Here is a 26,899-nt window from a genome sequence, read left to right on the forward strand (position 1 = left end):
AATTATGAGCAGTTATTACATATAAATTTAGCAACGCTAACAAAAAAATATAAAAACATAGTAAATTTAATAACAAAATATGTATATATATATATATATATATATACATTGTATTTTTATTTATAATAAATAATTTTTATAGATATTAAAATTTGATAATATTGTGTGTTTGTTTGGGGTTTGAATTTTGAGTTGGAATTTGAATGGTAAAAATTTTAAATTGGAACTTGTATGATGAAGATATAAATAAATATTGATGTGATGTTTTGAATGTAAAATTAAAATTTTTAATATAATATAAAAATAAAAAATAAGAATTTAATTAATAGTATTTTTTTTTGATAAAAAAATTAGATGAATAGTAAATTTCAGCAAAATACCCAAACAAACATACTGATATGTAGCATGATTGTCCGTGACCGCGTCGACGAGACGGCAGTGTGACATTATCACTGCCTTCAATACACATACCTATTTATATCTTTCAGATATACCGACCGAATGGATCCATTGTTGAGGGGAGAAGATGGCAGCGGTTACAACGGATCTGTTCTTCACCCCCCACCGTCACACCCCCCACCACCACCGCCGTCGCCGCGCAATTCTCAGGCCTGTCCAGACCTTGCACCTCGCTTCGAAAAAACCCACACCTTTTCACTTGACTTGCAGGAGCGCCACAAACGGCCGCGGCAACGTCTGCTTCCTCAATTCCACTGCTATCCGGTCCTCAGGAGCCACCGCCGTCGAGACTTCTGAATCTTCTGAGGTTACCTTCAGCGAAACGTTCGATTTGAAGCGAGCTGAAAAGGTAATGGACGTTTTATGAATATTTTGTAAGCTCAGTCGCTGTAAATTGCTGATTTTTATACTATGGTTCGCGTAATTCTGATAATGGGGTTTTTGTAGCTGTATGTGTATGAACGTTTTGTATTGATTTATTCTTTTTTCCAAGTCACGATCGTCATGTCGTGTAACCCTGTCGTTGAGAAGAAAAGCGTGCACGAACATTAGGAACCTTTTTGATGTCCTTTGTAGGTTTGCTTTTGGTTATATTTGATGCTCTTTAGTGAAAAAGTCATCTTACCGTGTCTCTTTTTCCTTGAATCTTGGGTAAACTGCCCCAAAAAGGTTGTTTCCTCGTATCATTGTTCAAATCGATTGCAATAAAGGAGGTGAGAGAGTGTTAACGCTTTGATCTTCTTACTGCCGTTAAGCTGACGTGTTTTTTAGTTTAAAATACTTTAGGTGATCGCCAAAATACTTACGGTTAATGATATTCTGGTCCAAGAATGCTTCAATTGTTATCCTTTGAGCCAATTTTAACCTTTATTTTCCTGGAGTGACAGTTGGAGGGAAAGATTACAATCAGATTGGACAGTGGGGAAAATGAAGAAAATATGCAGCTTATTGTGGGATGCAGTTTACTCGGAAAATGGGTTCTTCACTGGGGAGTTCATTATCTGGATGATGTTGGCAGGTGGGGGTTATGTTATTTGCTTTGCTTTTAAAATTATTGACTTTTGTTGATGTTATCCAAAGAGTTTGTTTATTTCAACACAGTTAGTTATGTTTCTTGGATGTGTAATGGTGAAACTTTCTAATAATGAATTGATAAGTGAATTGTTTCTGTAGTGAGTGGGATCAGCCCCCTTTGAGTATGAGACCTCCGGGTTCTGTCCCCATTAAGGTAGCTATTGGTACTTCTGCCTAGTGTTTATGTTCATATTTAATTTCTTTTATTTATCCAATACATTGTGCAGAAGTTGATTCTGGTAGCCTGCAGGACTATGCAATTGAAACTCCTTTTGAAAAATCATCTGCATTGCCGGAAGAAGAAGCAATTTCTGAAGTAAAGATTGACATTAATAAGGGCAGTTCTATTGCGGCTATAAATTTTGTACTAAAGGTTCTTCTACAATGCTATAGTAAATGTTATCCTTTTTTTTTTCTTTTTAAAGTGATTGATGATTTAAGCATCTCCCAAGTAATTTTTGACCTTCAATATGGTCTAGGATGAGGAAAGTGGGCATTGGTATCAACATAGAGGAAGAGATTTCAGAGTGCCCCTTATTGGCCGGCCTCAGGATGATGGAAATGTTACAGAAATGAAAAAGAACACGGACATGTGGTCAGGTTGCTATTGGTTTTGGTAGATTTGATTATTATCCTTCAAGGTAGAATTCCTACTTAACCTGCATTCTTCTTATTGCTTGCTGAATGGTTACTTATTGTGGCAGATGCATTGGGACAGATATCCAACCTCATTGTTAAACCCGAAGCTTCTGATTCTAGGGGAGATCAAATTTGGAAATCTAACTTGAAAAATGGACCTCTTCAAGGTGTTTATGAAGAGCACCCTGTCTTTAAGGAAGTATTTACTAGTAACTCAATAAGTGTGTCAGTGAGGCACTGCCCAGATGTTGCAAAAAATATTGTGTACTTGGAAACTGATTTACCTGGAGATGTTGTTGTTCACTGGGGTGTTTGCAGAGATGAAGGTAAATCGTGGGAAATTCCAGCAGGTCCATATCCTTCTGAAACAAGCATGTTCAGGAATAAGGCTTTGCGTACTCTGTTACAGGTATATCAAAAGAAGTAAACAAAAATCATACTGAATTTCGGTAATATGTTAGACTTTGATACGCTTGTTTTATCTTAGATTGAGTAACCTTATATTCTTGAGTTCTTATGAAAATAGAAATTCCACCAATTATATATTATCTGAATATGTTCATTTCTCTGTAACTTGGGAAGGGTCTATTTTCTAGCTCCTGAGACATTTTGTTTGCTTTCTTTCCTACGTCTTTATTTACTTTGTCTACAGCCAATCCTACTGAAAGAAGTGTGAATAACACTTGTACAGCTTTTCTTAAATTGGATAAATACGACGTGCCAGATGCCGCAGTAGGTGTGATTATTTAGCAATCACTTATTTTCTTCAGAGCTATGTGCTCTTTTTCTTGACTTGTGCATCTTCTGTGACGTTTCATCATTAAATGTACATGAAATTAAATCAGATGTTAAAAGATATTTCGTATTTGACAACAATTATCTCTTGATAGTATGCATACAAAGATTCTGGTTGAACAGGGGGATTTAATACTCAGCAGTTGCACTTGTTATTATTATGGGATAATGTCAAATAGGTGTTAACTTATGGTAGGTAAGGAACTCGTTATCTACATACAAAATCTAACTTTTGTATGCAAGTAAAATAATCAGTCTTTCTTTAACAAGTCCCTGGAAAGCATGCAATGAATCAAACAGTGCTAATTGTTAGAGCAATAATTGGGAGTGGTGATATAGTTATATTAGTAGTTGATAGTTGATACGTATTATCTTCACCAAAGTCTTACTTTTACAGTGGTGCCATGTTGTACTCAATCGGTTAATCTCTGTTCTCTATTGTGTTCATTTATACTTTCTATGCAGAAGAAGGAAGATGGCTGTGGTGCTCAGGGTTCATTTACACTGGATGAAGGATTTGTGGCATTTGTTTATGTGCTGAAGCTGAAAGATAATACATGGTTAAATTGGAAAGGAAATGACTTCTACATACCCTTAGAAACTTCTGTAGTAACAGACAAGGATTCTGGTATTATTCATTCTGGAAACGTGGAATTGCTCGAGGAGTTCGCTGGCCCTGCAGGGGCTGAGGAAGACAATGCTGAATCAAACGTAACAGTATCTTCAGAAACAACTGATATCCTTAATGAGATAAGGAGTTTAGTAACTGATATTGCAACTGAAAAGAGTAGAAAAACTAAAAGTAAGGAAGCACAGGAAAGCATACTCCATGAAATAGAGAAGCTAGCTGCAGAAGCCTACAGTATCTTCCAAAGTACTGTGCCCAAACCTGTAGATACTGATCCGTCAGAAACTGAAAGTTCGCAAACCCCTGTGAAGATATCTTCAGGTACTGGTTCAGGATTCGAAATACTGTGCCAAGGATTTAACTGGGAATCACATAAATCTGGAAATTGGTACATGGAGCTTTACAATAAAGCGTCAGACTTGTCATCGTTTGGTTTTACTGTGATATGGTTGCCTCCACCCACTGATTCTGTGTCACCTGAAGGCTACATGCCTCGAGATTTGTACAACTTGAATTCCAGGTATCATCTAATAGTAATTAATGCTTGTACATGTGCTTGATTTGGTTACTACAATAGGAATAGTATAAAACCAATCTGATTTGGTAATCATATCCACTGTTATATTTTGCTGCTATGCGGAATTTTCTAATGGAACTATATGAAACATTTCTCCGTTTATATCCTGGGATCGATTCCAAAGGAAAATTGCTGTTGTTAATAGTGGCTAATTATATGCAGTTCAACTTGTTTAGACTGTTGTAATGATATTTGTCAGGTATGGAAACATGGATCAATTAAAGACTCTTGTGGAGAGACTGCATGAAGTTGGGATTACTGTCCTTGGGGATGTTGTCTTAAACCATCGATGTGCTCAGTATAAGAATTCAAATGGTGTATGGAACATTTTTGGTGGCCGCTTAAACTGGGATGATCGTGCAGTAGTTTCTGATGATCCACATTTCCAGGTGTGATCACCATCCATTCATCTAGGAAGCTGCCTCCTTTTTTGATTTTTTTTCCTGTTGTGTTCTATAATGTAATCATGAATTTTGAAGATGCTTTAGATAGTATATAAGAATATTCTATCCCCTAAGTCAAAGATTATGGGGAAAGAAAAAGTAAAATGAAGAATGCGAAGTTTTTGTAAGCATTCTTTTCTATACTTTCTTAATCAACACTAGTGTTTTAATTGTGATTTCCTTGATCTTTGCTAATTAAATAGGGTGCCGCTTAATGTCTTATTCCACACCTAATTTGTGACCTTTTATCTTTTACAGAATGTCCGTCGATCTGTTCTCTTCTGTCTATCATCTAACTTGCTATTGACCTATAAACATCATGGATTTTAGTTTGGAGAAGTTGCTAAAGTGAAAAGTATATATTGTATGAATAAATCAATATTGGATTGATTCTGTTAGAAAATTATTGACACCAAGTGCTTTATGCCTCAAGTCTAAAGTGGTGCTGGTGTTTGAATAGGGACGGGGCAATAAGAGTAGTGGGGATAGTTTTCATGCAGCTCCAAACATTGATCATTCCCAAGAATTTGTGAGGAAAGATATAAAGGAATGGTTACAGTGGTTACGGTATGTTGATCAATTATTTTAATTTTGATTATTCATAATTTGTTTTAAAGCTGCCAGACTTTCAAACACTACTGCATTTCGATGTTGAATATTGGTTTGATTAAGAATGGCATTTTGGTGTATTCTAGCTAAAATTTCTTACTTTTTTCAAATTATTTGTTAACCAATCTTATTTGCACTGTTGGGGAAACAGAAAAGAAATAGGTTATGATGGATGGAGGCTTGATTTTGTCCGAGGTTTTTGGGGTGGGTATGTCAAGGATTACTTGGAAGCTACTGAGCCTTACTTTGCCGTGGGAGAGTTCTGGGATTCACTTAGTTACACTTATGGTGAGATGGATCATAATCAAGACGCGCATAGACAGAGAATTGTTGATTGGATAAATGCTACAAATGGGACTGCGGGTGCATTTGACGTCACAACAAAAGGAATCCTTCATTCAGTAAGTATATTAGTATATATGATCCTTCACTATTGTAGCATGAAATTGACTTCTGTTGAGGCTTTTGTGTAAACATGTTCTACTTTTCTCTTGATCTTTGCTATGTAGGCACTTGAAAGATGTGAATATTGGAGATTGTCGGATCAGAAAGGAAAACCGCCAGGAGTGGTAGGATGGTGGCCATCTAGGGCTGTGACTTTCATTGAGAATCACGATACTGGTTCCACTCAGGTTGAACTGTCTTACATTTATGTTATTCTTTCTCTACTATTTCACATGTCAATACTTTCAGTTAATTCTCTTTCTCATCTAGTAACTATGTACATCGAGCCACTCATAATTTCACGGTTTCATGCCAACTTAGTGAAACTAAAACGTTATCCTTGCAGCTAATCTCTTAATTGAAGAATTATACTTTTAATTTTCTGCCTCATGATGAGTCCTTTCTGATTGAACCCGAGAGTGTCATTGTTTGGCAGTTCATTTACACACACACACGTGTAGATTTCCTTTCCAATGAAGAGAACACCCGCATATCTAAGATATAACCTTCGGTTCACTTGACAATTAGCTATCTTGATATTTGTATGAATGCACCAAGATGAAAATATTCTGTTTCCTTCTCGTGGACTGTGATTGATGGTATTGCAATTTAAATGTTTTGGTTTTGGTTGCTCAAGTGAATAATTTCCAAAATTATCTCATGATCGTTCTCTTGTGCCAACCCAACAGACTGAACAAATATTTAATTTTCTTAGCTGTCTTTTTACTAAAAACTTACTGAAAACAAATTTGTATCACTGAGTCTACTTTCTCCTGCTTTATTCATATATTTCATAGGGCCACTGGAGATTCCCCGGTGGAAAAGAAATGCAAGGTTATGCCTATATCTTGACTCACCCTGGAACGCCGTCAGTGTTCTATGATCACATCTTTTCTGAATACCAATCTGAAATAGCAGCACTTATGTCCATCAGAAAACGAAAAAAGATTCATTGTCGGAGCACAGTAAGTTTTTGCATTCATCATCCCCCTTTTTATGAGAATGGGATTGCAGTAGAGTCGTAAACTGAAGACATTTTAGTTTGCGTGTTAGCTTTTATTCTTACAATGTGAGGGGCTTTGGATAAAAGATTATATTGGTTCTGACAATGTTTGCTTCGACTTTTAGGTTAAAATAGTGATGGCAGAAAGAGATGTTTATGCAGCAATTATTGATGACAAGTTAGCAATGAAGATTGGACCTGGTCATTTCGAGCCCTCAACTGGCTCACAAAACTGGTCTTTGGCAATTGAGGGCCGAGATTACAAAGTCTGGGAAACATCATAAATAGAGGCAACGCCACAGTTTCTTCTCACCATTTTTAAGATTATCAAACAGTCTCGTAAGAGACTCAAAGTTCATTGGAAATGTGTCAATAATTATGTCTGCATAAAGTTGCGACAATTATTTGTCCAGAAGATTGCTACAATCCTAAGGTTTGGCCTAAATGCTTTCATCTAAGTAATTGTCGGTAAATAAGAAACCGACGAGAGGCTGGCTGGAAACTAAATAAACCATCCGAATCACAGCAAAGGCGCATCACAAGATGTTTATATTTTACACAACGATACACACGATTAAGACAGGTGATTGTATGCTAGTAACTTTTGATCATACTCTGCAATACTTTTATACAAACTGTATTGACACTATGCAATTAATTTATCTTTCGTGCGTCTGATACAGTAGGTTGTTTATGTTACATTGTGATCATGTCACGCTTTCTTTTAAATAACCATCTTTGCAAAAACTACTGTCACTTCCTTTGTGGACAAGTCCTCGTGTTGTGCCCTTTCTCCCGGCAGATATTGCAGGTGTAACGCCTTTTGGACACTGCCAGGGTTTCACTTTCAGCTGCTGCTGCTTTGACTTCAGGCACCTGAGGACATGTTCTCCGGTTATGCCCGCTTTGGTGGCATATCTTGCAGCGATGACGATCCCTGGTAGTAATGCTTTTCTCATCATTGGGCGCTGATTTTGGACATGTTCTTCGGTTATGCCCCTTTTCCCCGCACACCCGGCATCTGGTTCGCCTGTCAACTCCTTTGTTCATGAGTTTGGGACAGTAATTTCGCCTGTGGCCCTCCTGCCCGCAGTTTCTGCAGTGAAATTTAGCGCCTGCAAGGCGAAACGTTGGATTTATAGTTCGATTACTGGTTTCATACAATAGAGAAATCTGTTTCGAAGATGTACCTATCATCGAAATGCTTCTCTTGCGCCGATTTTCTGGATCAGCAAAGTATCGTTTCATAGCCTCGGAGGCGTGCCTCCGAGCAGCAGCAGTCCCCTTAGCTTTCTGCTCAGAAAAACAGGTTTTTTGTCTTCAGTAAGTGAAAACTTTTCAACAGTCGAAGCCAAAAGGACGACGAACCTTTATAGCCGTGACGCGCTGTGCATGAAGTATAGGATCTTTGTGTATAATCTTCATCCTCTTACTAAATATTCCAGTTTTGGCATTGAGGCTCTGCAAACATCCAACTAAACAAAGAAGATTAAAGTCGAGAACTAATGAATCGGTGCACAAGTTAGCTAGTTGATTAAACTTTTAGGTGAGATGATCATTTAAGCGATCATTGGAGTATAAATGTTTACTAACTTTTAACGACCGGCTGATCTTCAAATTAACTTGAGGATCCGAAGATTGATGTGCATTCTTAGCTTTTCGCCTCGCCTTCAGCTTTATATCCAGCTTGTCGACTTCGTCATCTTCCTTCACTTTGAGGGGAGAACTGTAATAATAATCGATCATTTAGAGAACGACAAATGAGTTTCAAAAGAGTAACATATGGAAGAAATTTACATTGAGCGGGCATTTTCCCATGGTTGTTCATCAATCGACTCCTCCCAGATGACACATTCTCCGTGGCACCGGTTGCAAGTGACAATACCCTGTGAAATGTCGATCTCACCGAAAAGTTTAAATTATGCGGCACATAACTTACATTTTCAACTTTGTTTTCGAACTATTTATCAACCGTTCATCTTTTCAAAATACATAGCATCAATCAAATTCGAAAGTTAAAAACCGGTGCTCTTTACCTTCCCGTTGCATTGCGAACAATCCGGCCGGGATCTTTCTATTCCGCAGTCAGCACAGGGAGTGTAACCTCTTCCCCTGCAACTTGGACAAGGCAACTCTCGAATATACTGACCATTTGGACCAAACCATGATCTTGGTTTGGACAATGAAGAAGACACATTCCTAAACAAATAATCAAGAATCAGATACATACAGTAACCATAAGGCTATAAATGTATGTGTATGTACGAAAAAACAAAAGCAACAATTTTGGTTCACAATGTACAAAAGTCAAAGAAAAAAAAAAATCATTACAAAATAGAAAACACAAGACCTTGGGTGAAGATCATCGGCAAGTCCAAATAGCTCCTCAGAAGGGTCATATCCCACCTGCAACAAAATATTGCAAAAAGAAAAAAAAAAAAAGAAAAAAAAAAAGGTTAGTTTGAAGGAGCCCAGAAAGATAACAATTAGCAAGCGAGAAGAATTTACTTGTGGTTGTTTGGAAGATGCAGAAATGTCATCATTACTGGTGGAAGAAGAAAAAGAGAAAACAGTTGAAGGGGCAAAGCTCAGTTTCCTCTTGCACTGATGCAAAACGCCATGGCTGCTGCACCTTCTCCATTGAGGGGCCATTACTCGGCATGATGATGACCACACACAGTACATTTCGTTTTCCTGTTAGGCTGGGGAAATAGAGAAAGGGAAAGATAAAACCTTGGAATCCATGGATGGATAAGAGGCAGAGAGAGAGTAAGAGAGAGAGAGAGAGACAGGGGATAGTGATGCCCAAATGAGTGGTGGTGTACGCAATTACATACTCTGACTATTTTCTTGGCCTTCATTTTTTTTTTACACAAATAATTTTTACCCTTTTCCTGATTTTAACCTAAACCCTAAATAAACCCTTATCAAGATTCCAATTTTCTCACAAACTCAACATAGAAACTTCTGCTATGGTGAGCCTCTGCCCCAGCGTTTCTGCAGGCGGGGGGCTCCCAATCCACCATCCTTCCAAATTATCCTCATCTAATTCACTTGTCCCAATTTCTGCTAGATTCCCCTCGAGAAAAACCGATGCTTTTCTGGACACTCCACGGCGTGGTTCTTTCAAGCTCGAGGCTCAGTACGCGCGACCTCAAGAACAGAATCATCAGCGGCAGAGGTTTTATTCCCATGGCTCTCCATCGCCTGGTCAGTTTAAACCCTAATTTTGTCTTGATTTTCTTCTTCTCGAGGTTTGATTTTACTGTTTAAGTTTAATTGCATCCACTTAGCAGCCAAATTGAATTGTTCTGCACATTTTTCCTTCCGTTCGAAACTACTTTGATTGTCGTACTAGCAAAAATTTGTTGTATAAATTTAAGAAACTGAATCAAGAAAGTGATCGAAACTGGCATTGGGATGTTTTTATGCAGAATCTGCAAAGCGTCTGACACATTAAGGGCTAGAATTATGAAAACCTTTTCTGTTCGTGTAATAGAAATGATCAATCATACTTTTGACACATTAGGATATCAGGATGAAGGATTTAATCTTCGAATTACTTTCAATGGCAGGGCAAGCTGTGCCGAGACTTTATGTCGGGTACTCTGTATATAAAGGGAAAGCAGCTCTTACAGTGGAGCCACGGCCCCCTGAGTTCTACCCTTTAGATGTATGTCGTTCTTTGAGCAATCCCCAATGCTCGTCAGTTTGCATATATTATGACTTCTCTTGTTATTGAACTATTTGTTCATGATTGTGCCTGTACATTTGGTGTTTGATTCAGTCTGGAGCTTTTAAATTGTCGAAGGAGGGCTGTGTCTTGCTCCAGTTTGCTCCTGCATCCGGCATTCGTCAATATGATTGGGATAGGAAGCAGGTAAGTGTGTTCGTGTGAGCATATACTATTGTATTGTATTGATTTTCAATTCATATTTTCGGTGTATAAACATGTAATCGCGAACTATAGTTGCACAATTGATAATGTTGTGGGGATGATATTCTTGAATTTAAAAAACGTACGCTAACTACTATCAATCGACTATTTGGAGAGCAACGTTAAACTTTTCACTCATAATGATCGGTAAAAATGATGACAAAGCTACACTAGCAATCTAGCATGATTTTAAACTTGATCTTGCAATTTATTTCAATATATGGTGTGTGGTTTCCTGAATCTCCAGGTATTCTCATTGTCCGTGAGTGAAATTGGAAACATAATCAGCCTCGGGGCAAGAGATTCTTGCGAATTTTACCATGATCCTTACATGGGTAGAAGGTGAGATCATCTTACCTTGGTAATTGTTGTGCATTGGAAGGACATCATTTCTTGTTTGCAAGCATTCGGATAATCTTCCATTTGTTTACATCTTGTCCAAATTGACTGTGATTTGTAACTTCCCATTTGCAAATTGATCGGTGCAGCGATGAAGGGAAAGTGAAGAAAGTGTTGAAGGTGGAACCGTTGCCTGATGGTTCCGGCCACTTCTTCAATCTGAGTAAGATCTTGTGATCAGCTTGTAACCACTCCATATGCTTCATATCTTGTCGTATGTATATATATAGACGTTTATGTATTTCTACCTTCATACGAAATAATTACTTCAAATTTTTTTGCCTGTTAAGCTAAACTTATACATAATCTATTTATTAGTAAATATTTTATCCGACTTCAATTTTTATTATCCTATTTTAACAAATACTCTGTCCTATATATAAAGTCATACTTTTCATTTTTGTCCCACGTCCCACGTCATATGTCACTTTTATTTTTTAGAAAAGTATTATACATTTTAAATTTTATGATTTATAATTTTTTTATTTTTTATTAGACTAATTAGTTATCTTAATATTAATCTATAATTATTTGTATTACATAACAATTAATTTTACTAATATTTTTTTAATCATTTACTAATTATATCATTCATAATATCAGGGACGGAGGGAGTAATAATCAATTTGACATTACTTTTCTACTTACTCTACTACTTTTTTATTAATTCTTGAATAGATTTTCATAATACCTCCATTTTACTTTTTACTTCCCCTACTTTTATATTAAAATATTCGTGTTCGTTCTTAGTCTCTGTACCTAACCAAAAGTGCATAAATATCTCGAATGAAGGGAGTAATTTAATTCGCGGACATTGAATCATTTAGGTGTTCAAAACAAGCTCACAAAGTCGGATGAGAGCATTTATATCCCCATTACAAAGGCAGAGTTTGCCGTGCTCGTATCAGCATTTAATGTAAGCTTCAGCTCCTCTACCGTATGCTAATTTTAAAGCTTCAGCAAAACTGTATGCTAATTTTAAAGCTGCGCCATATTCTGTTCACTGATCAATTACGTCGTTGCTGCAGTTCATTATACCGTATTTATTAGGATGGTACGCCTTCGCAAATTCCTTGAAGCCCGAAGACAGTGCTAATACGAAAGACTATGAATGGAGCAGATAATTTAAAGCTTCTTTGCCAGGTACATAGAAACACAAATTTCTCCTACAACCTCAAATCTTCGACTATATAATTTTCTTCTATGTGCTTTTACTTCAACAAAGGACGCGTATTCATTATCAATAGTCAAATATGATCTAATTGCGTCGTATAATCATCATCATCGTCACTTCCTTTTTTAAAGCTAAAATACACATCAGCGCCATCCACATTCGTCATATGAAACCTTCAATTACTCGATAATTCACTATCTAAATAGGACTTTTCCAACCAAATAGGTTTGACTTCGCGAATTATAGATCAACTTGTCCACCTGCATATCAAATTGATAATTTCATTCGTTGTACTAGAGTGGTAATAATTCTGCTCTCTCTGCCGTGTTCTTTCAAACGAGTTGGCAAGTGAACATGGCTCGAGCTGTGCTGTCTGAAATTAAGGTCTTCGATATCTTAGACAGACAAGGAAACATTTAGTTCTACACTTGTCTTCTCAATGCATTGAGTTTCGTCTTTAAATATTTCCATTGACTTTCGCCTCAGTTCTTGGTAGGATTAAAAAATTTCATCGAGCCTACGCAGTGATAGATACGCATTCTTAGGTCAACATTGTTGTGAAAACAATTCAGAGCAGCCGAGCGAAACAGTCGAATTCTTGCGCTTAAATACAGATTTATTGACCCGTTTCAGTACGTATTAAATAAACAACTAGTTGTAGATGTTGTCTAATTGAGGATCTCACTGGATGAAGGGAGTATTTGACGATATATATATATATATATATATATTTGTGAATGCATTTGTTAAGAGTATTCAAATGCAAATTGAAGAATTGCTTATGGTGTTTCAGTTGTGGATGAGCTGTTGATCTTATTGAATAATGCATATCAATCCAAGTCTATGTTTTGACCTATTTTGTAGTGTTATTATTTAATGGCTGGCATGTTTACTATGATAAAATTAGTCGAATGTGACGATGCAATTAGATTTTAATAAAATAATTAGAAATTTTTACTTTGACAACTTTCTTTGGGTTTTGGAGTATATAGTTTTAATTATTTTGGCTATGTGTATATCCTGGATAAACTTTCGGTCAAACCTGAAACTTCGGGATTTGAATTTATAACTTAATAGTTACGAGTCCATCTCTACACCATCAGATCATCCCTTACGGAACGAGCGTGAGTAGTCGTGTTATTATTATAGGGTGCATTTGCCGACTTTTGTGTGATTTTTTCTTTTTTTTGTTGACTTTTACTGTTTTATGTATATATTATCCCTCCGGTTACTGTGTTGATACCAAATTAGCCAATGTCCATAAAAAAAAAATCAAAACAAATATTGATGTAGAATATAAATATATACTGTTTTTAGCAAAATATATTTTGATTTCAGCACAATAGTAAATGTCTATAAAGAAAATAATAAATTATCACACAATCTATAACGTATTATATAACACGAAATATGATATCTGCCTTATGTTGATTTGTTGTTTCAAGTTAATGTGCTAACGAATTGATGTACAATATATTGTACAATAATTTGCTAATTCCTTTATGTTACTATTGATTTGATCAAATCAACATGGTCTAACCCCTTCATCTCAATATAATAGTCTTCTTTACCATTTTTGTTCGGTCCAAAATAATAGTCTTATTTCCATAAATAACTATATCACCATTTTTTATTTTTATTACACAATTGTCATTATTTTTTTACACAAGGGCAATAAAGTTTTTTATCATTACTTTTTACCAATACTAATATAATATTAATATTTTTTTAATTTCGTGTGCTAAATCTAATAAGACTATATTTATGGGATAGAGAGAATAGCATATTGTATTTTTTTAGTAATATTTTTGAGAAATTATATAGTAATAGAACACTATGAAGATATTCTTTTTAGCTTTTACTTGATGGTTTTATTTTTTAAATATATATTTACCATAAATGGTGATGATTGTACAGTTGAAAAATTGAAAAAAGGAGCTCAGGACCCGATCAAAGCGCCGCCAACGGTATTCTTGCAGCCAATGATCGACGAGTATGGTTTGGTCGATGAGGATTGAATTTGAATTTCATTAGATGTTTACAGTTATTATTTAGCAAGAGAACCATAATTTTATTTAAATATGGTAAAAAAAAATTATGTTTATTTTTATTTGATAATTTTATTATTCAAATTGGTGATCAAATTTGAATATTGGTTGATCTATATTGGTCAACAATGACTTGTTGCATTAATGGCAAAAAGTTAGGCATCATAATAGCATCCAACTGGAACCTTGACTGGATTTCAATTAATTTCCTAAATTGAGCTCGATACTTATTGATCTAATTTCTAAATATACTAGATTTCATTATCTAATTAATTAATTGGAAATATACTTATTTGATCATATTTCTTCTTTGTCCTTTTGTTCATACTAGTATTATTATATTGTATTTAATTTAATAAAAAGGTATTCTGTTTTTAATAAAATAATATCTGTATTTTGAGCTGTTTATATTGTTTTTAATTATAAAATTCAAAATAGCACCGACATAGTTCCCACGGTACATCCATATATATATATATATATATTTGTTTATAAGTACACATTTTGATGTAATATATTTTAGATTTATTTTTATTTTTTTAAAATTTTCATGAACAATGCAAAAATAAAGTTAAAAAATATAATCTTATACATACTAATTTCACATGTGAACATGATAAATTATGAATAATGGGAGAATTAGAAGGAAAAAAAAAAAAAGAAAAAACTGATCCTCTTTTCAAATTGATGTGGATTAAAGAATTAATCAATCAACCATTTAAATAATTATATAAAAAATATTTATTATAATTAATATAACTATTTAAAGTTGTTTAAAATTTGGTCAACTCTTAGAAGATCTGGACTGAAATGTCAAATGTGGCATAGTAAAATAATCCACCAAATTTAATCTATGTTAGATGTACCAAGACACTCATTAATACTAATTTATATGTACTGGACATATTAAATAATATAAATAATTCAACTTCTATATGATGTCATACGTTCCATTTGGATATATTTTAAATTATATCATAAGATATATGCTATTTTTTAATTATTGATTTTTTATGTAACGTAACGAAGTATATATATCTTAATAAATAAATCAAAATGCATCAAATTTGACTAACATTTCATTTATATACATCAAATTTTGAATTAATGGTTCTATCTGCATCAACGATGAAGTTTAACATTAGCACCTAAAATTTGACAAATTTAATAAATTTGATATATATATTTTCAACTAAACTAACGTATATAAATTTTATTTAATATATAATATAATTATCAGTAAATAACGTACAATATATATATATATATAGATATATATATATATATAGTTAATCTGATCCAATTAATTCAATAAATAAACATTCTAAAGTTGAAAAACAATTTTTAAAAGTACTGAATATATGCACAAGTACTAATTATTATTATTATTATTATTATTATTATTATTATTATTATTATTATTATTATTATTAAATGAGAGATAGTTGACATCCTCGTAGTTGACATTTTCATTTGTTTGTAACATGCGAAGGCCTGAATTTCCTTAGAACGTGATGATTTTGAATATTTCAATTTATTATTACTATTACACAAGTCAAAGTTCAATGAGGGAGTTTTGTCTATAAAATCAACCATAGCCTTCGATTTAAGACATGGGTTTTTTTCTTCCTTTTTTCACAAATCGAAAGAGAAATAGATCGAGGAGATCGAGCGAGCTGAATTGAAGCATGACTTGTATGGCGCAAACGGCGATCAAGTTTTCTATCGGTCAAGAAGTCGAAGAAACTTTTAATGTTGAAGAAGGCAACAAAAAGGTAAAAGGAAAAAAAAAGTATTTGTTTTCTTGAGGTTTAATTTTATCATGCTTAATTGATTTGAGAGCAAGAAATTCATTGATCATTAATTGAGTGATTATGTTAAAAATCATTTACTTCAATTCAAAATTTCATGGTTATTGAAAATCAATTAAAACCATACATAATATGTTCTTAAATAATCATAATAGTTGTGCTTATAATGTTGATTAGGGCTAATTATCGTGACAAGCGAAATATTATTAGACACTACATGACATGAATTAAAACATATTATTATTATTATTAGTATGTGTTGTCAGTTAATTTATTGTATTTATATTATATTGATATAAACTATATATTATCGATTTAATTTATATTTAATTTTCTAGCAGTTTATATTTCGTGTGTTGTCAATATTGTTTTGATTGTAATCCCTAGGCCGGTAAATTGCATAGTAATTTTTTTTTTTTTTTTAATAGAATGCATCCTATATATAAATATATCTAATATTATTTAATTTTTCTTTACAACAGAAAGATAGTTTAAGAGCAGCAAAACATAAGATGGATCGAATTAAAGAAGAAAATCAAAGACTGAAGATGAGATTATCTCAAGCAATGGAAGATTACAATTCCTTAAAGAGGCAGTTCAACAATGCAGATCAAGAAAGTAATATTCATCCGAAAATGTCAACGAATTCATCTGCCTCGTCCGATGGCGATGATGATTCGGAGACGCTCGTTTCTCTAAGTCTCGGGAGATCATGTAATAATTCGGACATGGAGGAGACAAAAACCAACGACAAGAAGAACAAGATTGTAAACACTAATTGCGACGATAGAAGAAGAAACCCTAATGATGGGCTTGAACTTGGACTAGATTGCAAATTCCATCCGGACAATTCTACGGAAGAAATATTGTCCGAAAACAAATCCGACGAGACGGCGAACACCGAGGTAGGCGATGGGAGCTCAAAAAAATCAAGAAGTGGCGATGATGAGATCATTCAAGAAAACCCTAGTCTGAAGAAACCTAGGGTTTCTGTAAGAGCTTTTTGCAACACTCAAACGGTAAGTTTTTACTATACAGTCGTTATAATTTTTTGAAAAATATACTATTTTTTTTGGACAAAGTATCAAATATAATTCACTATTTAAATCAAAGTTAAAAATAATAAAAAAAAATCACCAATTAATTTGTCTTGCATATATTTTTTTGTATACGCACACGCATATTCTTATGATTGTTTAATATTTTTATATTAGATGAACGATGGATGCCAATGGAGAAAATACGGACAAAAGATAGCCAAGGGGAACCCTTGCCCGCGAGCTTATTACCGTTGCACAGTTTCATCATCATGTCCCGTAAGAAAACAGGTAAGCAACCATTCATTTACCATTGTCTTAATTTTATCGAACTTTTTAATTTTATATTAGGCTATATATCTTTTAGATAATGTGATCATTCTAACTATACATATACCAAAATAATCTATCTTTGAGTATTTTACAAGATGAATATCTTACATTGGTGTGTGCATATATATGTAATTATTCTCAAACTCATATAATTACACGATTAATTTCTTTGAGCTCATAAAAAAATAAAGGCATAGATCAGCGGTTGATCCGGTTAAGTTAGCGTGGTGCTGATTTGATTGAATCAGCATATCAATATATATATTTATACATATCTCATCATATTTATAATTAATTATATGTTATATTATAATTCTAACGTATGTTAATAATGTGTATAACGTATGCTGATGTAGTCAAATCAACAGCATAGGATCCACAATCTAAAATAAATATTTGATTTGATATAAATATATATATTTTAAAATAATAAATAAATCAATGAAGAGTAAAATTTAGGTTAGAAATCTACAAAGTAAATAATCCTCGTCATTTTATCGATATTCAGGTACAAAGATGTGTAGACGACATGTCAATCCTCACCACAACATATGAAGGGACACACAACCACCCGTTGCCGCCGGCCGCCACCACCATCGCCTCCACCACCTCCGCGGCGGCAGCTATGCTCAATTGCTCCTCCTCCTCCACCACCACCACGGCCTATAACTTCACAAATTCCCCGAGCAACCTCACAAAAACCCGATTCCCAAACCTAACAATCTCGACGACACAATCCCACCCGACTGTCATTTTAGACCTCACGGCGCCGAGCCATTACTCGAGCAAATTATTCCCATCAACCCTATTATTCTCCAACACACTTTCTTCCCAAACATCCTTAAACTTTTCGACCTCTTCGAATAATCATTGCCGCAATCCTTTCTTACAAAACATAACTGCATCCTCGTACCCTCCTCCTCCTCATCATCAACCTCTTACCTTCAACAACAATGACGTCGCCATGGCTAATTCTTCGAGACTACTGCAGGGTGACGACGAGAAAAGCATAGCTGCAGCAACCATGGCGATTACGAACAGCCCTGGTTTTCAGACAGCACTTGCAGCAGCCATCACTTCGTTTGTAGGAAATAAGGTTCAAGGAAGAAATCATCCTGAGCCGTTGGATTTTCAGCTCAGCTTTTCGCAGCCGTCCGATCGGAAGCGGCAATGGGAGCATCGGCAGGACAAGCTTCCCAACTCATAATAATAATAATAATAATAATAATAATAATCAAAATCAGTATATTTCTAAGGCATTGTATTGTAAATAAGGATTGGATATGTTTTCTTTTTTTTTTTTTACAGAAGAAAAACAATCTTTCTGTCAATTGTGTAGTAGAGAGGAAGTAAGATTAGTTATTGTTGTTTACATGACTTTGATCTTTAACCATCACTCCATTTTTGCAGTTGTTACAACAGTTGATATACAGTATTTTTACTCTAATCATAAACTTCAATTTTTACTCCAAAAAGTATATTATATATATATTCTTCTTTTATACTCCCTCCCTTACATTTACTTTCAAAAAGTTTAAAAAATAATAGTATTTTAATTATAATGCATATATAAAAGTAGTGTAATGACATTTTTGTTCTTAGTTTTTGGTATAAAAATAATAATATGATGTAAAGTAAGGGTATTTGTGAAAAAAAATTGGGTATTTAATAAAATAATTATTTTGTAATTGGACTTCTCAAAATATAAATATGTATACTTTGTACCTGGACGGAAGGAGTATTATTTTATACAACTTTTCATATTTATAAATTACACCCTAACTTTAATTATTTTTACATTATAATCCATACACATATAATTTATATTTTATTTAAAAATTACATATATTAAAATTAACATTTATAATTAATAACTATTACAAATAAAATAATTTTAAATAAATAATTAAATGCTATCAAGACAAATAACTATTTAAAATAAAAAAAATTATACATAAAATTTTATAAAATAAAAGTACGCGTAACTTTAAAAAATAAAATTATCACTTTATTGAAAGTAAAATTATATATTAATTTTAAAAATAAAATTATACATTATTTTTTTAAAAAATAAAAGCATATACTCCCTCCGTCCCACTTACCATGTCAATGTTGTCGTTTTTGTCTGTCCACATCTCATGTCATTTTTTTTAAAAAAAAAATGATTACCCATCTTAATCTCATTTTAAATTTTCTAATTTAATTTTTTTTAATTTTAATTAAACTAATCGGTTATCTTAATCTTAATCTATAATAATTTATTTTATTTGTTAATTATTTTCACTAATATATTTTTAATTATCTATTAATTATACTTATCCTAAATTCTCGTATCTGCAGTGACCAAGACACCCAATATGGGACAGAGGGAGTATTACCTTTTAAAAAATAAAATTATACATCACTTTTTAAAAAATAAAATTATACATTATTTTTCAAAAAGAATAAAATTATATATTATATTCTAAAAAGTAAAATTATACAATACATCCCAAAAAAAATAAAAATACAAAAAATACCACAAAATATCATAAAAACTCCACTCCAAAAATAAAATTAAAGTATTGAAATATAACTGAACATTACTTAAAAAATGGGGGATTTGGGGATGGGTTGGAACCCCTCCCCCCATTTTTTGCCCAACCCACTGGAGTTGGTCTAAGAATTCGAAAGAAATTTACGAATTTTATTTGGTTTTTTGTTTTCACCATTTTTTTTCCTCTCTATTATTACCTTTACTTTCTTTTTTTCTTTTTTGTTTTTTCTGTTTAAAAATACTTAACCAAATGTTTTTTTATTAAATATTATACTAAATACTCTTTTTATGTATATTATAGGATTATATTAATATATGTTATTTTTTATAATATTAATAAATAATAAAGTGTACAGTATCAGTTTGATTTTTTATTATTCACTTTTTATAATTTTTAACAATTTTTTTATTAAAAAAGCATACTAAATTGTAGTTTAAATATAAATTTAAATTCAATATTAAAAAATATAGAAATTTAAATTAGCTTTGAAGATCTGACAAAAAATTAATATGGAAAGACTATTTTCAATTTTTTTCCTAAAGATATCATTTTTTTTAAAATATTATACTAAAAATTAATTTTATATTAAAAATATCTCATCACAAATTTTATGAGAAAATTGCATGTTATGGGCAAAAATAAAAAAGTCGAAAACAAGAAAAGCGACAAAAAAATCCTACAAAAATGAAATACCATCAAACTTGCTACGAGACAAGGTGTGTTCAGACCACAACACACATTCGCACAGCAAATACATACATAGACAAGCAGTATGTACGTCCGTACGTACGTATGTATGTATGTACGTATGTTTCTAGGTATATTTTGATTATTACATGATCCTGCTGTTGCTAAGGTTCCCGCTAAGATTCCCGCTTAGATTCCCGCTGCTTGTCCACCCTTCCTGCACCTGAACTGCGTACTGCATATGCCACAGCACATCCTCCACCGTCGGTCGCCCCGCCGCCTCCAAGCACACGCAATTTATCGTGATCTGGGCCACCGTTTTCAGCGACTCGTACGCAAACGTCCCCCGCATCGACGGGTCGATCATCTCCCGTAGCCTCGACGGCGACTCCGCCAAACTCCTCTCCAGCTACAAGACAAGACAATTCCACATTGTAAGAATTGAACAAAGTTTTCGACTCCGGGCATTAGTCCCCCGATCAAATTTTTCGGATCAGGAGAGGTTTTATGTGTTGCGCGTAGATAATTGTCATGTACTATCAAGTATGTGTTAGTATATATATTATGTTAACATAAATAGTGTATTATATTTAGTTATATAGCATACGTTGTCCGTTGGACAACACTGCTATTTTTAAATTAAGCACAATAACTGATGCCTTCAAGTCTCGAACGACCTTAGTAGTAAATATGGATGGCAATTCGGGCTGGCCCAGTTTTTTCATGTCGCCCAAACCGAGCACAAAACCGGGCCGGGTTGGACAGACCCGACCTTTGCCATCAAATTATGTTATAATTTTTATCATTAATATATAAATTTATTAAAATTTAAATATTAATTTTATAAATCGCCGTACTAGACCCGGTTCGACCTTCATGAGCCCGGACACAGCCCGGTTTATTAACGTACCGGGCCAGGCATGGCCCAAAAAATTTCAAGCCTATTTTTTTAGGCCCATGCATGATTTTTTCGTGCCGTATTCGGACCAGATTTTTGGGCCTTGATTATTTTTGCCATCCCTAGTAGTAACTATGTGATTAAGACATGAAATTAGCGTCACCTGAAATTTAACGTCGTCCACTTCACTCCTCGAGTTAACGGGTTGCCCCGTAAGGATCTCTATTAAAATCACTCCGAGCCCATATATGTCTTCCTTGTCGGGATTTTCACTGCATAGCAATCGAAAATGACGATACAATACAAAACTAAGGCTATCCGACACTTATATTAGTATACGTGCAAATCAAGTTTTAAATTCACCTATTTGAGTTATTCGACAAGCCATCGTGTCCATGAAGAGGGCTTTCGGCTCCGACCTGCGAATTCATAAGGACAAATAAATTTATCGAGGATCCATTCGCGTCTCTTCAAGAAATCGATAGCGAATCCGTAAAATTAAAGAACTCGACCCCACCTTAGCCGGTAAATTTATATTATAGCTACTTATTTTTGCCGTGAGGCTATCATCCAACAAGATGTTGTCGATTTTCAAGTCGTTCCCGAGGACGACGGCCGTGTGGAGGTACTGAATCCCGCGCGCTATTCCGACAGCGATCGCCATCCTCTGCGGCCATTTCAAGAATTCTCGCTTACGCCAATCTGCGACAACATACCAAGAATTGAACATAACAAAATTGATTGAATTCTAGTTTTCGCGATTTTATTACAATGCTGGAGTTACTGTTTTTACCCGTTAGGTGATCTCTTAATGATCCGTTAGTAATGTTCTCGAGGACAATAAAGACGGCGCTCGCCGTGTTGGGATGGTCCTGATACGTGACGATGCAGTGGCCGAGGACGCTGACCAAATTCCGGTGCCTTAGCTTTGATATAACGTCCATGTGCTGCTGCAGCGCCTGTGACGAATGCTTCTGCTTCAGTTTCAGACACTTGACGAGGACCACCGATCCGTCTCTTAGCCACCCTTTGTATAGCTGTTATCGATCGAGACATCATTAAAATCCACATCGCTACAATGTGTAGTAGTAATAGAAATCGAGGAATGCCGATTCGCTCTAATTAGCACATATAAAAGACGGACAACACATAGTCACATAGTTTCAAAGCACACAATATATATGGATATATATCATGTGCTGAAATCAATAGTAATATGTATAGTATGAACTTTTGCCATGTATTGTTAATTCATATACTCCTTCGTCTCATAAGAAGGATATCATTTTTGTCCGTCCCAAGAGTATTATTTCATAATTTAGTAATTGTTCTACCTACCAAACATATAAATATCTTTACAACGAGCTGTTAAACGAATCGAGTAGCTCGTGAGCCAAGCTTGACTCGGCTCGGTTATCTCTATAAACAAGCCGAGCTCAAACTAAAAAAATTTTACTTTTATAAACGAGCTGAGCTCGAGCTCGAGCTCGGCTCACAAATAGCTCAATTGAGCTTAATAGTATATTTATATTATTTATATATTAATATAATATACATAATTTCTTATATCAAAATTTACATTTATTATTCAATTTTGAATATTTTATTATAAAAAATTATGAATAAAATTAAATAGATTCAATTTATGTATTAAAACATATATAGAATATGTATAAAATTTAAGCTTAACGAGTCGAGTTCGAGTCACTATTTTGGTTCGAATTCTTAACGAGCCGAGTCAAGTTTGTACCGTTATCAAGTTCGAGTCTGAGCTTGAACAATCAATAATTGAGCTCGCTCGGCTCGTTTAATATCTCTACTTACAACTTACAATATATTACACAAATAAATTATTTTTGGGTAAACTGTTTTTTTAATCCCGTAACTGACCCCTTTATTATTTTAGTCCTGTAAGTGGAGCTTGTCGTAAACTAGTCCTATAAGTGAAAAATTTTCGTTGTTTTAGTCCTCCGGCGCCGGATACGTCCGCGTGGCTCGCCGGAGGTGACGTGTCCGCCAGGTGTCCGGCCAGCTCAGCGACACATGGCTGACACGTGGATTTATTTAAATTTTTTTTTTTTTTTAATTTTTTTAATTGGACTAGATAAAAAGAATAAAAAAAATACAAATAAAAATTAAAATAAATTAAAAATAAGTTTTTTAAAAAATTTTAAAAAATGGAAAAAATAAATAAAAAAATCCACGTGTATGCCAGGTCAGCGACACCTGGCGGACACGTCTCCTCCGGCGAGCCACGCGGGCATCTCCGGCGCCGGAGGACTAAAACAACGAAAATTTTTCACTTATGGGACTAGTTTGCGACATGCTCCACTTACAGGACTAAAATGATAAGGGGGTCCAGTTACGGGACTAAAAAAATAGTTTACCCATCATTTTTTATATTACAACATACTGATAGGAGCATCTTTGTTTTTTTTTTTCTTTATTACAAACCAATATAATACTAATATTAAAAAATTACGTACAAAAAGCAGCTCTTGTTGACGGTTATATTATGTGTAGTTAGCACTGTAACAACAACCTACAAGATTATTTACAACCATACCTGACCCTGCGATCCTTCGGCCACTAGATTAGCCGGATCGAAGCCATTGGTCGCGTCCTCGATCTCTTCCAACGTGAAAATGCTGTACGGAGGCAATCCAATCGACGTCATCCTCATCGGCGGAGGCACATGCCCTGAAAGAACATCATAGTTCACACAAAACATTACATTCAATCAAAAACTCAGAAAAATCGAAATCCAACGGCAATGTCCAAAATCAATCAAGAGGCTCACGTCCGAGGGGCGAGCCGTGGTGGATTGCGCTCGCATTCTTATCAATCACAAAGCTATCGCATTTATAGTCACTACCATACTTCCTCCGCCGCACTCTTCTATATACAACAATAATCAAGAACCCGACGACAGCCAACACCGCCACGACGGCGCCGATTACACCGAGCACAATGCCGAGCCTCAAAGTCGACGCCGCCGCCTCCTTGGGCTTCGTCTTTGCCGGAGGCTTAACCGCGATGGCATCGCGCTGGCAATAAGTTAGCGGCCGTTGGTACTTAGAGGTCGTGTTGGACAAACAATTCAGCATTATTACAACCGTCTTGTTCCCGACGTTCAGGCAATCGGGGAGCTGTCCGATCAACAAGTTGCCGGAGATATCCACAAATGTAAGATTCTTGCCACATACCAAATTCCTTGCGAATGCTCCGGTCAACTGATTTCTAGCAATGCTGACGTAACGAATCGCCGGCAAGGAGAGGAGAAATCCCGGCGCCGGTCCGGCGAGCTTGTTCCCGGAGACGTCGATGGAGTGAAGATTGCTTAAATCTTTCAAAGAAGGAGGGATTTCGGATCTCAGGGAGTTGTTTCCGAGGTTTATGTCGGCGAGATTTTTGCCCAAATTGGGGAAATCAGGGCCCAAATAGTTGTTACTCAGATCGAGTTCTTGCAGCAGTAACATCCCCCCGAAATCGGGGGCACTTCCATTGAAGAGATTATCGGTCAGGACAAGGCTCGTCAGGGCCTGGTACGAGGTAATCGATTTAGGGATTTCGCCATGGATGAAGTTGGAGCTCAAATTGAGGGTTTTCAGGGATCTAAACCTGTTGATTTTTCCAGGGAGTGGGCCCCACAGCCCGAGATTGACTAACGACAGCTTCTCCATTGCTGACAGCTTGGTTAGGACAGTGAAGAACGATTCGATGGAGAAATTGCCGGAGAGGGTTTGGTTTGAGACGACGAAGTTCGAAGGGGTGGGCTTAGGGAAGGTTCTAGAAGGAGAGGTTTTGTTCCCGACTATGGAGAGCTCGACGATGTGATTGTCGGAGCAAATCACTGTAAGAGAAGGAGATGGCGGGAGGGAACAGAAGTTCGTCCAGCGATTCCATGACTGAATTGGGGGAGAATATTCTAGAATCTTCTGGGCCTGGAAGAGGATTCTGCTCTCCCTTGGAGACAATTGCGCGTCGCAAAACGATGATGCAAGAAACAGTACTAAAGCAGTTGCAGAAAACAGAAAATGGAGGGATTTGGTACCCGAATCTTCTCCCATTCTTAATTTCTTGAATGGGTGTTCTTAGAACATTGAAATCGAAGAGAAGTTACTTACTGGATTCGAATCCATCCCATAATAAGACGATGATTATTGTGGGAGACGAAGAAGAAGAACAGAGTGTGGGGCTTTCTTGTAATAAAGCACCTTTTGCCTTCTCTGCAATTTTTTTATTTTTGATAGAAATTGACGGGAATTAAATGTCGGTCGATGAGCAGAGAAGATGATTTATTCAAAGGTCGGAAGAAGGAGGGGAAGAGCAGAGCTGTCTGGGCACAGAGGCAGAGGAACCTGTAATAATTCTTATTTCTTGATCTCCTGCTTCGCGTTGTAGAGTGTTGGGCTGCAACCGGTTCTGAAGCCGTTAATTGTTACTGAATCGACGGATGTGATGTGATGTTGTGAAGTGGCGGTGATGGAGTATGTTAGTTTGGTGGAGGCGCATGTAGGGGAAAATGGCTCTGGTGGGGTAGGGGTGCTGGGGTTTGCATGTGGGGTTCTCGTGAGAGGAGACGAGTGTATTCCGTGGAATAATCAGTTGGAAATTTAATTGTCGAAATTATGCTTTTAAATTGTAATTAAATTTATGAAATCTGTGGCCGTGTCTTGTAATTAAATTTCATTATCAAATTTATGCTTTGAAATTGTAATTAAATTTATGAAATCTGTGGAATAATTTATGTTATTTATTCATATTTATTAATTATATATATATTCTATTTAGAGTAAATAATTTTATTATTCATATTCTAACAAATAATAATTAATTTATTATTATTTTTTTTATTAATCAAATTACTTTTCTTAATAATTTTTATATAATATTTTTATTTTTATATTAAAGTACTATTATACTTTAATTTTTGTTCGATCGAAGTGACATAATTAATTCCAACCAAAAGTATTTGGAAGTAGTTACATCAGCATTTGAAAATAAAATGTAAAATATACTATTGTATATAAATGTAAGTAATTTGATAGATGAAGAGATATTATATCTTTGGACATTGAAAATAATTTAATATATATAAAACTATGAATTATATGTATTATCAATTTATGTGTTATATTATTAGTTTATATCACGTGTTGTATGTATATATTCTACGTGTTGTCAGTCGCATTAAGTACTCCATTTATTTTAGAAAAGATATGGTGTTGACAGAAATGAAAGTGGTTATAAAGTAAGAAAATAAAAGATTAAAATACCATTGTTTTTGAATGATTTTAAAAAATAGACTAGAATAATAATTATAGATAATTTAAAAAAATAGAAATAATTTTGTTATAAATAGAG

General features: G+C 34.7%; 5 protein-coding genes across 8 annotated transcripts; 3 read left to right on the forward strand and 2 right to left on the reverse strand.

Moving 5' to 3' along the window:
- The first annotated feature begins 524 nt into the window (after positions 1 to 524).
- On the forward strand, positions 525 to 7,349 carry LOC127261651 (alpha-amylase 3, chloroplastic). 3 transcript variants are annotated; one of them, XM_051289941.1, is made up of 13 exons: positions 525 to 808; positions 1,347 to 1,477; positions 1,633 to 1,687; positions 1,784 to 1,906; positions 2,013 to 2,133; positions 2,238 to 2,581; positions 3,433 to 4,115; positions 4,372 to 4,561; positions 5,076 to 5,182; positions 5,376 to 5,625; positions 5,734 to 5,856; positions 6,466 to 6,633; positions 6,797 to 7,349. In XM_051289941.1, the coding sequence occupies exons 1-13, from the start codon at positions 527 to 529 to the stop codon at positions 6,953 to 6,955; spliced, it is 2,736 nt and encodes a 911-aa protein (XP_051145898.1). In that variant the 5' UTR covers positions 525 to 526; the 3' UTR covers positions 6,956 to 7,349. The 3 variants fall into 3 exon arrangements, with proteins under 3 accessions (XP_051145898.1, XP_051145899.1, XP_051145900.1); XM_051289942.1 differs by having other exon boundaries at positions 3,436 to 4,115; XM_051289943.1 differs by lacking the exon at positions 6,466 to 6,633.
- Positions 7,296 to 9,488, reverse strand: LOC127261652 (uncharacterized). Its single transcript, XM_051289944.1, has 8 exons — positions 9,180 to 9,488; positions 9,022 to 9,077; positions 8,708 to 8,870; positions 8,469 to 8,557; positions 8,265 to 8,397; positions 8,040 to 8,132; positions 7,862 to 7,964; positions 7,296 to 7,786 (listed from the first exon to the last, which is right to left on the reverse strand). The coding sequence occupies exons 1-8, from the start codon at positions 9,354 to 9,356 to the stop codon at positions 7,425 to 7,427; spliced, it is 1,176 nt and encodes a 391-aa protein (XP_051145901.1). The 5' UTR covers positions 9,357 to 9,488; the 3' UTR covers positions 7,296 to 7,424.
- A 90-nt stretch (positions 9,489 to 9,578) lies between these two features.
- LOC127261653 (single-stranded DNA-binding protein WHY1, chloroplastic-like) lies at positions 9,579 to 14,374 on the forward strand. 2 transcript variants are annotated; one of them, XM_051289947.1, is made up of 8 exons: positions 9,579 to 9,881; positions 10,247 to 10,344; positions 10,459 to 10,551; positions 10,856 to 10,950; positions 11,097 to 11,170; positions 11,835 to 11,923; positions 12,036 to 12,150; positions 12,668 to 13,030. In XM_051289947.1, exons 1-7 carry the CDS (start codon positions 9,644 to 9,646, stop codon positions 12,129 to 12,131), a joined length of 783 nt encoding a protein of 260 aa, XP_051145904.1. In that variant the 5' UTR covers positions 9,579 to 9,643; the 3' UTR covers positions 12,132 to 12,150; positions 12,668 to 13,030. The 2 variants fall into 2 exon arrangements, with proteins under 2 accessions (XP_051145904.1, XP_051145903.1); XM_051289946.1 differs by lacking the exon at positions 12,668 to 13,030 and adding an exon at positions 14,099 to 14,374 and having other exon boundaries at positions 9,581 to 9,881.
- Positions 14,375 to 15,860: 1,486 nt separating this feature from the next.
- Positions 15,861 to 18,814, forward strand: LOC127261814 (WRKY transcription factor 72A-like). Its single transcript, XM_051290220.1, has 4 exons — positions 15,861 to 16,004; positions 16,523 to 17,059; positions 17,255 to 17,368; positions 17,919 to 18,814. Exons 1-4 carry the CDS (start codon positions 15,918 to 15,920, stop codon positions 18,615 to 18,617), a joined length of 1,437 nt encoding a protein of 478 aa, XP_051146177.1. The 5' UTR covers positions 15,861 to 15,917; the 3' UTR covers positions 18,618 to 18,814.
- Positions 18,815 to 20,610: 1,796 nt separating this feature from the next.
- LOC127261853 (probable LRR receptor-like serine/threonine-protein kinase At1g14390) lies at positions 20,611 to 25,855 on the reverse strand. Its single transcript, XM_051290275.1, has 7 exons — positions 24,333 to 25,855; positions 24,099 to 24,232; positions 22,326 to 22,569; positions 22,050 to 22,234; positions 21,896 to 21,951; positions 21,696 to 21,804; positions 20,611 to 21,043 (listed from the first exon to the last, which is right to left on the reverse strand). Exons 1-7 carry the CDS (start codon positions 25,600 to 25,602, stop codon positions 20,780 to 20,782), a joined length of 2,262 nt encoding a protein of 753 aa, XP_051146232.1. The 5' UTR covers positions 25,603 to 25,855; the 3' UTR covers positions 20,611 to 20,779.
- Between the last annotated feature and the right edge of the window lie 1,044 nt (positions 25,856 to 26,899).

This window comes from Andrographis paniculata, unplaced genomic scaffold (assembly GCF_009805555.1).
Source record: "Andrographis paniculata isolate CXL003 unplaced genomic scaffold, ASM980555v1 Contig64END, whole genome shotgun sequence".
NCBI classification, from domain to species: Eukaryota; Viridiplantae; Streptophyta; class Magnoliopsida; order Lamiales; family Acanthaceae; genus Andrographis; species Andrographis paniculata.